General features: G+C 38.9%; 1 protein-coding gene across 2 annotated transcripts; it reads left to right on the top strand.

Moving 5' to 3' along the window:
- The first annotated feature begins 224 nt into the window (after nt 1-224).
- On the top strand, nt 225-12791 carry stat3 (signal transducer and activator of transcription 3 (acute-phase response factor)). Of its 2 annotated transcripts, XM_020632573.2 has the most exons (24): nt 225-464; nt 3327-3476; nt 3995-4238; nt 4366-4458; nt 4562-4643; nt 4775-4875; nt 5733-5884; nt 6178-6336; nt 6752-6844; nt 6992-7051; nt 7176-7205; nt 7296-7389; nt 7488-7535; nt 7652-7735; nt 8736-8834; nt 8955-9090; nt 9182-9234; nt 9320-9414; nt 9577-9716; nt 9810-10031; nt 10157-10199; nt 10885-10944; nt 11944-12041; nt 12227-12791. In XM_020632573.2, the coding sequence occupies exons 2-24, from the start codon at nt 3349-3351 to the stop codon at nt 12265-12267; spliced, it is 2355 nt and encodes a 784-aa protein (XP_020488229.1). In that variant the 5' UTR covers nt 225-464; nt 3327-3348; the 3' UTR covers nt 12268-12791. The 2 variants fall into 2 exon arrangements, with proteins under 2 accessions (XP_020488229.1, XP_020488230.1); XM_020632574.2 differs by lacking the exon at nt 10885-10944 and having other exon boundaries at nt 226-464.
- Nucleotides 12792-13271: the final 480 nt, after the last annotated feature.

Genomic DNA, 13271 nt, shown 5'->3' with positions numbered 1-13271 from the left:
CAGCAAACAAGCGCTTAGGCCTACTGTGACGTGCTGCTGCGGGGAGAGTGCGATGAGGGGAACAGCGCAGTTGCGACAGCAGTAAACACGACGTCCTCGACCAACCTAATATGATGTCCCGCCTCCGCGCCTTAAAACTGCTTTTTGATTGGCTCCAGCAGAGTTGACGAAGAACATTGGCTTTTAGAGGCGTCAATGATTTACTTCTTCGGGTTTGTGTGGCTGGGAAAGACTGCACTGTAGAAGATTTGGCTGAGTGAAAAAAAAAAAAATTGTTCGCGCATCAGAGTTTCAAGCACTTGCCAGAAAGATACGGAGTTTGGACGCTCGTCTGTGTGTTCTTCGTCGCGTTTATGATTTTAATTAAATAATAAGTGGTTACTGACTGCGATTGTTAGTGTTTTATAATCGAAATAATCCCCTTTTTTACGGAGAAACTTTCCAAAAGAAAAACAGCCATCGAGGTAAGCTATTATCACGTCGTTTGCTCTTGACTTTGATATATACTAACACGTTGTGCTGGACCTGAGATTTTGTTACATTTTTATGGTACAATAGCAAACATGAATTAATGGAAACGAACCGTGGAACTGCAACATTGTAGCGAAGTGGTGAAAAGCATGCTCTGTCAACTGTGTCAACTTTCACATGTAAAAGTGTGTTAAGGCAAAAGTGTTACGACTTTCTCTACCGTGTGTATTCCGTCTGGCGCTGGAAATATTGAAAACCATCTCGGTGTCGTGAATCTACGTTTTGTATTCTCTCCTGTGTGATTTGGATTGCTTGCCACAATAATGTCAATACATATAGTTCTTTAAACAGGACTGGAAAAATAGCCCAACATGGCCTTGGGCAGGCTGCACATTTTGACCCTTTGTATTTCAGGCTGTTGTTTAGTGCTCGACTTGATTGTCACGCCCATCTCCATCCTACCTGCAGGCCGACATGTCGGTACCTTTAATATTTACAGTCTGTTTTCGGGACCCTTGCACTTGGGCTCAGCTCTTCTATGGCTCGAATAAGAATTTCGAGCTAGGCCTACCATTACTGAATGGTATGAGTTATCAGTTCAGTTTCAGTTTCAAAGCATGACATTTAATGGTTAATAGCATATAATACACACCACGTTGTTGTCACCTTTCGTCACGTGGACTATTATCTGGAGCGTTGGACTGGTTACAGTTTCTTTGTTTGTTCGTGAATTACTTCCTGGTGTATCTCTGACATGATTTAAGGGATTACAATGTTCTTTACTGTTCAGTCTGCAAGCATTGAAAACTGGTCATTTGAGCACACATCCAGCTGTCCTGTTACATTTCTTGGCTACAACCACTAAAAAAAAAGTCTCATCCTCTTTGTCTTTGAGTAGGCTACTCAAAGACAAACAGGCTACAGTAGGCTAAAAGTGTTATAAAAGTCTATTATTATTCATGTATTATTATTATTATTATTATTATTATTATTATTATTATTGTGTCTGGTTGATGAGTTTCCAAACTGAGACAAACAACAAATATGCTGAAGATGCAGCTGAAGGCATTATCTGTGACATTTGGATCGACGGTTGTGAAATATAACTATCTATCAAAGGGTCGGCTCGGCTGACCTTAAAATATGTTTGACAGTCAGCGATACAAGATGTCTTTGTCATTTGAATAGCAGCCAATAAAGTCAGACTTGGTGGGCTTTTCCACCTTGGCGTGACATTAACTTGATGCCAACCATTGTTTAAAGTAATGAATAAAAGGTCACTGATGTTCCAGAGAAAACACCAACAACAACAAAAAAAAAAAAACCCCACCACTGTATGTCTGAGCATTCCAGCCACATGGTGCTGAGTTTATTGGCAACAAAATGGAAAGACATCATGCAGGCTGTAGAAAGAAATCACACAAGTTAAAGTTGCATGGCTTATGGACATTTTTAACCCGTTTTATCCGAGGGATGTTTAGCGCGACCTATTTAATATGCAGTTTGTAGATTTAACTCTTGACAAACAAACAATAAAGACAATCAACTGATGAGAATATGAAAGAAATCACTCATCACATTACTGACTATAGTTAGTCTTTCTCTCGGTGTTTTCATAACATGAATTTACGCCAGATGCGCCTCAGACAGTGAAAGAGGAACGTCGGTCATGAGGTTGACGCCTTATGTGATCATGTCATTACAAAAAAACAACCTCATCCATACTGTAAGTGAGAAACTTTTGTTTTGGATGATTATTTTTTTTTTTTCCTGACATGACTTGGGTGCAACTTAACAGACACTCTTTTTTTTTTGATGACTCGTGTGTACACTGAGTTACCAGTTAGCGAGGGTCACCTGACTTAATACTGTCCATTACAATAGCTAGTACATTTTGATTAGTCACAAAGGTGTTTTCCATTCGATTTCTTAACATAAGTTTCATTTGTATTCGAAAAATAACCGTAATAACAGGCCAGCCTTTATAGTAGCCTTTCAATATAGTGTCATTTCCTCAAAATCTAGTTTCTTTTCCAGTATGTACGACTCATCTATTACCATGGCTACGGCCTTAGTCTTCACTCCTTTTCTTATGTCTTTACTGTGACAAATGCACTGCACAAAACATAGCATCTTTCACTTTACAGCTAGCCTTAGTCTGGCCAGACTTTGGACTTTTAATGCACTGCTGTATAAAAGTTATGTAAGAGGCTTAAAATGGCTCCAGTTGGTCATTCAGATGGAGGAGACAATTTCTGTTGGCTTCACTTAGTGTCTGGTTATTGTTAGAGTACAGTCTACAGCCCTCAGGGGGAAGAGTGTAGCCTGCTGTTGGTAAGACGAGAAGGCTAGCAGAAGCTATCATGTGGATCTGATGGATAATAACTGTCTCTGCAAGCAGCTGCTCTTCAGAATATGACTATTAAGAAATGTTAAAAATGCAAGATGAACATGTTTCTTAAGCTTGAAATCTTTATCACCAGTGGCCTCACAAAGGGTTAAAAGGGAAGCATGGTTTCATTGTCTCTAGCATCTACAGTTGGAGATCTATATGATCCTATGTGCTAAGGGAGTTTACAGCTGTTCATGTCACCCTATATTTCTTGGTGAAGGCGTAGTGTTTCACTGAACAGGAAGTGACTGTGCTGAATAGGAGGCCTCCTGATGAGCCGTTTCATTTTCAGAGAAAAAAAAGCATTTGGCAATTTCTGTCTAGTAGGTGAAAGAGATGGTCTGTTGAGAAAGTGCTTCTACTTTCTGTTAATAGCGATCATTATTTGCATTCCAAGAGATTTTCTCTTAAGTTATACTACGTCAGAAACGTCATTCTCGTTACCCTCGTCTTTTTTGTGTAGGTTGGAGGAGGTGTGTGACAGAATGGCCCAGTGGAACCAGTTACAGCAGCTGGAGACCAGGTATCTGGAGCAGCTCTATCACTTGTACAGTGACAGCTTCCCAATGGAGCTACGACAGTTCCTGGCCCCTTGGATTGAGAATCAGGACTGGTAAGAAATTATTATATTTGTTAGTTCTGATTTAAAAGCTAATTTTGTTTCTTGTGTTTGCATATACGTATACATTTTATATTATTTCCCCCCCCTGCACTTCCTAAAGGCAGGCGTTAGGCCACTCAGCATGACTTGCTGATATCTTGTCAGGCAGAGAGCTCCATGTATTATGTTGTATGTTATAGTAGACCTCTTGCATATTGTTTATCACAGTGCATCAAGTAAAAGCTGTTTTGAGTGAATACTCTTTCTAAAGATACGTTGTTGAGTCAAAATAGAAGTATAACTACTTCAGCAGAGGTTTTAGTTGGGTTATTTTGAAAATAAAGTTTGCTGGATACAAGATTAAAATACATAGCTTTAAAAGTTCATGAACATATTTTTGGAAGTTTGTCCGAAGAGAAAGTGACTGGTTTTAGTTGGGTTACAAAGGGATGTGTTTTAGTTTGGCTCTCATCAATTCTTAGAAAAGAAATTAGAAATAATCTTATCATCTTCTCCTTCATTTTTACAAGGGCTTACGCTGCCAATAAGGAGTCACATGCCACACTGGTGTTCCACAACCTCTTGGGGGAAATTGATCAGCAGTACAGCCGTTTCCTGCAGGAGAACAATGTACTCTATCAGCATAACCTGCGCAGGATAAAACAGCATCTGCAGAGCAAGTACCTGGAAAAGCCGATGGATATTGCCCGCATTGTTGCCCGTTGCCTGTGGGAGGAGCAAAGACTGCTGCAGACCGCAACCTCTGCTGCACAGGTAGAGGAGACTTTACAGTAGCCTAGCTGTCTCATTCATATTTCATCAAAGAGCTTTACTTCATACCATTTCAATTGGAAATTAAGGCTTAGATGGGTCTTTGCAATGGTTCTTAATTCTCCTGCAGGATGGCCAGGCAGCTCATCCCACCGGGACAGTAGTGACAGAGAAGCAGCAGATCCTGGAGCACAACCTTCAAGACATCAGGAAGCGGGTGCAGGTGAGTTTCCATCAGAGCTTTACAAATTATTTTCTTAGCATGGGGCTTTAAAGAATCTTAAAACCGATCTCCGTTTAATGAAACATTGTCTGTTTTCCTGCAGGATATGGAACAGAAGATGAAAATGCTCGAGAACTTGCAGGATGACTTTGACTTCAATTACAAGACATTGAAAAGCCAAGGAGGTATATCCTCAGTCATATTTTCAACCTTTAGAAATGATATTGTTTATAGAATATAATTAACATTAATCATTTGGTAAAGATTGAATGAATCATATTCAAAGAATGACCAACGATATGTCCACCCACTTTAGAGTTGTCCCAGGACCTGAATGGGAACAGTCAAGCAGCTGCCACCAGACAGAAGATGGCTCAGCTTGAGCAGATGCTGAGCGCCCTGGACCAGCTCAGGAGGGTGGGTGTTAAAACTTACTATGTCATCACTCAATGAAAAATACATCAGTACAGGGTGCCCCATTTACAGAGGCTGATGTCCTCGAAGTAAGCAGGCCCTGAAATACATCTTTAAAAAATACATAAGAAAGAATTCTAACAGTTTGGATTAGTCCAAGAAAAACAAGAATAGATCAATCAGTTATTTAGATTAGGCAGTATGCCCGTATGTTTGAGCATGTGAAAAATGTTAGGACTGTTAAATGTAAAACTACCACTCTAACATAACATTTACAACAAGACCTTATTTTATGTGTGTTAATGAAATACCCGGATGGGGGTTTTGACAAACACAAGTGGAAGAAGACACTCAACCTTTAAAAGTCTGCCATTACAGACATTAAACTCAAACAATCATTTTCATTGACAGATGGACTCTGTTAATTAAAAGTAGGGATGTCGAAATTTGTCGTAAAAGTGTGATAAATCGATTCAGATGTGTCAAAATTCACATCGGTACTCTGAAAAATGAATCGCAATAATATCATGAGCGTCAGCAGCTGTACAGCAGAGGCAGTTGGCAGCTGCGGAGTAAGATTTTGAAATTGAGGACTTACCAACGTCTTTTAAATCGTAGGTGTGGAGGCATTTTTGACTTCCCCAAAACGGAAAATTACCTCCCCTTGTGGCTAATTATGACTGAAAAAGATTCCTTTAGGGGCTGCAAACCACACTGACAAGTGGGTTTGCAGCCCCCCCGAAGGAATCTTTTTTCAGTCATAATTTGTCTACAGTCTCATTTTGTAAAATCAATCGTGAGAGAATAGTATCGTGAGTTGAGTGAATCCCTAATTCAAAGTATGCTTTTTTATCTTTTAGCAAATTGTGACAGAGATGGGAGGCTTGCTGACTGCCATGGATTATGTACAGAAGAACCTCACTGACGAAGAACTAGCAGACTGGAAGAGAAGGCAGCAAATTGCCTGCATTGGAGGTCCACCCAACATTTGCCTGGACCGCCTCGAAACATGGTAACCAGAAATGCAAATGTTAAGCGGCTTCCTCAATAAACTTTTAAAACAGTTACTTATTTACAATATGTGATATGTGTTTCATTCATTTTTAACAACTAACACACGGCCTTAAAAAAAAAAAACTTTGGTAAACTGGGTTCTTGAAGAATGAATACAATTTTAACAAGTGTGCTTATGATCACATTAGTTTACAATTGTATTCCATTACCAGTATTGTTAGACAGTTTGTGAACAAGAGGTATGCTTCATCAAGACTTTCGACCTGAACTGGGTCTAATTTTTTTAACCAGGATAACATCCTTGGCTGAGTCCCAGCTGCAGATCCGTCAGCAGATCAAGAAGCTGGAGGAGCTCCAGCAGAAGGTGTCCTACAAAGGAGACCCCATCATCCAGCACCGGCCCGCCCTGGAGGAGAAGATTGTGGACTTGTTCAGAAACCTGATGAAGAGGTACTGCATGTGCTGATTAGTCAGTTTACATATGTCCTGACCTTCATTTGAAATGTAGATTGAATCTTTTTTTTTTTTCTTCAGTCAGTCAAACGGTTGTGTTCTTATTAGACATCAGTGTATCTGTGCAGATTAATCAATGATATTACTGATTCTGAATGACTAATTACAAATGTTTTTGTAGTACTGTTTACTCAATGTTAACTTATTAAGGGCATGTAGATTCCAGTGCCATCCAACTGTCCTAATGCAGCAAATGTGAAGCCATATGAGCTATCCGCACTCTGTTAAAGAAGCCTCGGCTGCCCTTATCTCCAATAAATGGGCCTTTTGCTCTCAGTTTCTCTCCAGCATTTGTTATTCTGACGCGTGTCGTTTTTTTATTTCTTGAACATGATCGACTCTTGTCTTCTAGTGCTTTTGTGGTTGAGAGGCAGCCTTGCATGCCCATGCATCCGGACAGACCTCTGGTCATAAAAACAGGAGTACAATTCACAAATAAAGTAAGGTAAGATTTTCATTTGCAAAAGTGAAGATTCAGAAATGACATACTGAAATGTTACATTTGAGTCAAAACATTTTTTGTGACATAACAACACTTGCACCAGTTTAAAGTGTATTCAATTTGTTGACATGTTTTCTCTTATTGTTTCAGGTTGCTGGTGAAGTTTCCTGAACTCAATTACCAGCTGAAAATTAAAGTGTGCATCGACAAGTGAGTTATTTTTTTTATTTTTGTTAGAATTTATATCAAGTCCTTATCAGTTAGTTTTTGATCGAAGGCCATCACAGAAATAACAGCTTGTACTGATTGGATTTCTTGTTTGTTTTTTTTCCAGAGAATCTGGAGACGTGGCTGCAATCCGAGGGTAAGGCTTTAAGATTTGTATTTTTTCTGCATTACGGGTTTATTAATCTTAAAAAGGGTCTCACCTTCTGCTGTTGCTTGATTAACTTAGGTCACGGAAGTTTAACATCCTCGGTACCAACACAAAGGTTATGAACATGGAGGAATCCAACAATGGCAGCCTTTCAGCAGAGTTCAAACACTTGGTGAGTTTTAAATGTCAAACTGATACTGTTTTACAGTGAGTGAAAAATACTCTAATCAAAGCATGTTATGGAGCATTGACTTCTTTTTTTTGTCACAGACCCTGAGAGAACAGAGGTGTGGAAATGGTGGCCGGACCAATAGTGATGTAAGTATTAACTCTGACATTTGATTGTAAAGCTCCAACTCCTTGTTAATATGTCATGAACATCACATGCAGTTGAATGTTTTCTACTAAAGTGGTGAATGATATGCTTTCTTCAGGCCTCCTTGATTGTCACAGAGGAGCTACATCTTATCACCTTTGAAACAGAAGTCTATCATCAAGGCTTAAAAATCGACCTGGAGGTCAGTATCATGTCTTCATGAGTTTTGAAAGTTATCTGTATTTTCAGTTTCTCTTGCATGTAATAGAAGTCAACAAAACAATAGTGTGAAAATTACACTTTTTTTCCTTGATACCCCCATACCATGTCAGCCACAATATGAATGAGTCATTAACAAAGTCTTCCACCTCTTGAAGCGTCTGAGTTTGCTGTTGCCTCCCACTGCTGGCTGGGTAGCTTCATCCTCATATTTCAGTACATTAGATACATTAGATTTGATAACTTTCACTTATCCTCAGTGGTTGAAAAATATGTTTAGATTTGCTGAAAACAGACGGTCTGGTTTCATTCAAATTATTTTATCACAAGGTTACATTCATGCATTTTGTATCACCTCTAACCTCTAGCCCATCTCAGAGTGTGAGACACTGACTCAAAACTCAACAAATTGTGGGAACAATTCATAGTGCCTCTTACGTAATCCCATTTATCTTCAAAACAAATGTCTTCTGACAGATGGTTTTGGTTTCCTTTAAAGCCAAGCTTCTTGACAAGTCAGATTGCATAGTTAGTAACACAATGTAATGGCACTATTTTTTACTTAACTTGTCTATCTCCTGCAATGAAGCTTTTTTATTGTATTCTTATTGGTAATGACCATGATGTAAAGAACCTATACTTTAAACCTTCACCAAATACCACTTTATTTGCACTCTTAATTTTTCATTAATTTGTTCGATTACCTTATAATTATTATTTAGATTGAGTGCAGTGTATAATAATCATACAACTGCTTTATAAATGACTTCTAACCTCAACCTTTTAAAGATTATATAGTATAAACTTCTAATATCAGAGGAGTAAGACTAGTACTATAAAAAAGGACATCTCATTACAAGAGGATGTACTGAAGTTAAAGAGAGTTATATTTTGGTGTCAGTGTTCAGAAGTCATCAAACTTGGCAAAAGTGAATTATATATTATAAACCTACTGAACTAGTTTTTTTCCTCCATTTGGGCAGACTCATTCCTTGCCTGTGGTAGTCATTTCAAACATCTGCCAGATGCCAAACGCCTGGGCTTCTATCCTGTGGTACAACATGCTCACTAACCACCCAAAGGTAAGACTGCACCCCCTGGTGGGAAGGGGATGAACTGTGCAGGTGAAGATTCTATACGCATTACATTATGAAGTGTAAAAGAACTGGACTTACTGAACTGGCCTGGGTTTCTCTGTACAGAATGTGAACTTCTTCACTAAGCCTCCTGTGGGTACGTGGGACCAGGTAGCTGAGGTTCTCAGCTGGCAGTTTTCCTCTACCACCAAGAGAGGCCTTACCATTGAACAGCTCACAACTCTTGCTGAGAAATTATTAGGTGAGGAGTCACGCCCTAAAGTCACCTTAAATGAGAAAAATCGCTGCATCGTGTGTGAATGTGTGCTGAAATTCTGCATTTCTTCTTCCAGGACCGTGTGTCAACTACTCTGGCTGTCAGATCACTTGGGCCAAGTTCTGTAAGGTATGTCACCTACCGACCACGCGTGATTCAAACTGCCATCTTGCTATTGTTCAGTGCGAGTTATTTTTCTCCTTCCTCTTCCCAGGAAAACATGGCTGGCAAAGGCTTCTCCTTCTGGGTGTGGCTGGACAACATCATTGACCTGGTGAAGAAGTATATCCTGGCACTGTGGAATGAAGGGTGAGAGGTCATACATTGTTTACAGTCAGGTCCGTAAGCAGGACCTGGAATCTTTCAAAATATAGAAAGGGGTTTGCCTTGTACTTGTCAACAGGTTCTAAATAGATGTACTATATTGAAACTCTACATCTACTTATATGACTTGCTGTTGTTTTTCTAAAGGTATATTATGGGCTTCATCAGTAAGGAGAGGGAGAGAGCCATTCTTAGTCCAAAACCTCCTGGCACTTTTCTACTGCGCTTCAGTGAGAGCAGCAAGGAGGGGGGCATTACATTTACATGGGTAGAAAAAGACATCAGCGGTGAGTATTTTTTTTTTTTCAACTTTCTTACAATAATTCAAAGCTTAATTTATTAATGGTTGTCTTGACAAGACTTGACATGTGTGTTAATAGGAAAGACCCAGATCCAGTCTGTGGAGCCCTACACCAAGCAGCAGCTCAACAGCATGTCTTTCGCTGACATCATCATGGGCTACAAGATTATGGATGCCACCAACATTCTGGTTTCACCTCTCGTGTATCTTTACCCTGAAATTCCCAAAGAGGAGGCTTTTGGGAAGTACTGCAGACCTGAAGCAATTCCAGAACCTGAGATGGGAGGAGACTCTACAAGCAGTAAGTCTTTATAACAGGAGATATAACAAATATTCCCTAGTATGTATGTTACTTGGTGCTTTCCAATTGTTTTGTTGCCGTTAGTATTGTTTTAGAGAAGTGTTAACATTTTCTTCCGTTGACAGCTATTCAGCCATATTTGAAGACAAAGTTCATCTGCGTCACCCCGTAAGTATCTGTTACCTCTTCCTTATATTTAAGTCATAAGTAGTGACAGGAATATTGTGCTACCAAGCTGATATCACGTTTCTTTGCATAATGACAAGAGGTTCTCTTTGGATGTTCCTACTCAAGATCCGAACCTTCTCTTTTATTTATGTCGCAAGTGTTTCAAAGAAATGACAACTAAATGACAAATATTTTCACACTCACTCTGAGACATCCCTGTCATTGGAGAAATCATCACCCAAACACGTCCCAGTTATGTCCAGAATATTTAAAGCTGAGTTTGGAAAGGTTGCAGTACACACATTTTCCCCTCTCAGTATGTAGATGACTTTGTGCGACTCTTAAATTTGTGTAGATCAGCCCTGCAGTAAACCTAAAATAATCAAGACCTTAGTCTATTCTCAGCTCCAGGCAAACTGACTAACTCACACAAGAGGATAATCTAGCTGTTGTTGCTAAACTCTGCGCAGAAATGACATAAAGCTGATCTCTTAAACTTTATGCATCCCCAAAAGTTAGAAAGAAAGCAAATTATGTGTGCAAATCTGTGTTTGTATGGGATATCTGAGTGACCAAAAAAAAAAAAAGTGTATTCACGGGACAGTCAGCCCTTTTTCTTGAAGTGGGTCGTGAGTTTGCTGGCGTTGAGAGCTTTGCTCAGTGAGATCCTGACCTGTCTCCGTAGGTGTCCCTCCGTGTTCATGGACTTGCCAGACAGTGAGCTGCTTGGGAACGCATTCCCATGGTAGGCCCTTGTGGGAGCGGTGGCATGTAGGGTTGTGTGTGCATCTTGTCACTTTGTTTGTGTGTTTTTCATGGGTGGGTCTCAGGAGACTCGGTCGCAGACACCCCCCTCCCCCCCCTTCTACATAATTCCTGTTATTGTTTCAACTCACTGCCACTTTTCCTCGTCCTAATTCAAGACCATCTCACTTCCAGTCATCCATTTTTCATTTAGTTGAAGTCAGACTTTCTCAGACATCTGTATAAAAATTCCTCAGACCCAAGCATTTGAATGTATCTAAAGTATTTTTAATACCAGTGTTTGAGGCAATGAGCTTTCACATAACACCATCACTTTTGTTAGTAAGTATCATTTAGAAAAGATAAACAGATTAGAGGCATGGCAGTATTTCAAAGATGAAGAAAAAAGAAAGGAAAACATGTTATAACGTTTATTTGCAAGGGCCTGTTCTTCCCACTTAATATCCTGTGCTAACAAACAATTCTTGTAGTTTGTACCTTAGAGAAGCTGTCATTAACACTACATCAATGTTATACTTCAAGCTATTTTGTTTGAGTGGGCGAATCATAATCTTTCCTGGTTTGGTTTATGTTTCAATTTAATCAGTGCCTTACCACACAACCTATTTTTCATCTCCTGTCTTTGTTGGCATGACTTTGGTGCATACTGACAAGAATGCTTACACTATCTGTGATAGACTGATTTGTTGACCATCTTAACCCATGAACCAATAATATGTGGGTTGAGCTGCAGCTGAATCACATCCCTCTCTGCTGTCACTGTGAAGAATCCAACCTCTGACATACACAAATTAGGGGACTGTTATCTTCTCACTTGTATTAAAGTGGGATTAAAAACACGCCTTAGTTGTAGTTGTACAGAGAGTATATTGACTAACATGAACAGATTAGAAGGGAAACGTCCACAAGTTTCTGTGTGATCATCAGTGGACATTTCAGTTTTTCATATACAATTTGTCTTTTGTCTGTTTTTTCATAGCACAAACTCTGGAAATACCAGTGATCTGTTTCCCATGTCACCTCGCACCCTCGACTCTTTGATGCACAATGAACCTGAAGCCAATCCAGGACATTTGGGTGAGTCATTTACACATGGTGTGCAAAATCCTGTGGCACACACAATGATGTGTGATTCTGAAGTCCTTAACCAACCCAACAAAACCTTTACTTTAAACTTAAGCTCATAATAATTTTGACCCTTTTTATACTTAATAATTTTCTACATAATATTGATGGCTTGTATATTTGGATTTCTTCTGCAGATTCACTCACTTTGGACATGGATGTACAGTCTCCCATTTGAAGAGATGTGTCACCCTCTCTTCGTTTTCATTGTCTAGATTTCATGTAATGTTGTGTTAGAGGATTTCATGATTTATTTTTTCCTCTGCGTACACAGTCTGCCTGTACAGTTTGTTTCTTGTACCTGTGTAAAAATGACTCACTTTCACGCTGTAGAGAATTGGATGATTTTAAAAGACCTTTTGAAGACGCCGTCTTCAACCTTCCACTTCCGCTTTTTGTTTGACCGTTGTCGACCGATACTGACCTGTTGTATTTTAAGCAGTATAATGCTCGTATAGAATACTTTCCCATCATCACAGATATCTTACTATTTTTAATTATATTTTTTGAGAGCCTTGTATTTCTGCATTATTGACTTTCAAAATGATTGTGTTGAACAAAATGTAACTAGAGTATTTCTTGTATAAGCTACTGTATGCCTCTTTGGAATTGTGCTTTGAAAGGTTTTATGATTAATGGTCTTTTTCAATGTGTCATTGCATATTAAATCAAACATCAAAAGCCAAATCATAATGTAACTAATACCATGTTTTTGTGTCATGTTAGCTTTTTCTCAAAATAAGGTATTTCTTATATTTCTCAGAGACTTTTAAAGTGTTAAAAACTGTATAGAGGGAAGAAGAGATGTGGAATTTTAAACATGTTTGAGGTTATTTCCTGTAACAGCCCCCCCCCCCCCCAAAGTGTTGTGAGAAATAATGTGACCTTACCTGTAAAAGTTGTGCACTTAAAAAAATGCATTCCCACTTCAATAACTGTAATTTGTGATCACGATTTTAAAATGAGCAGTTTGACTATTTTTTAATTATTAATTCGCCTGAGTTAATGAGTTGTTGAAATCATTTTTGAACAATTTAATGCGAGCCACATTTTCTTCCCATGAAATGTCAAAATGTTTCCTGTAAAAAAAAAAAAAATGCTATCACTGTTCATTAATTGGTAAGAAAAAAATAAAATCAAGTAAGCACGAGAAATAGTTTAACAATCCATTGGTGTTTTTAA

The sequence above is a fragment of the Labrus bergylta genome, chromosome 16, assembly GCF_963930695.1.
Source record: "Labrus bergylta chromosome 16, fLabBer1.1, whole genome shotgun sequence".
Classification (NCBI taxonomy): Eukaryota; Metazoa; Chordata; class Actinopteri; order Labriformes; family Labridae; genus Labrus; species Labrus bergylta.
Note: the sequence above shows the minus strand (reverse complement) of the source record. Positions and strands in the feature narration are given on the sequence as shown.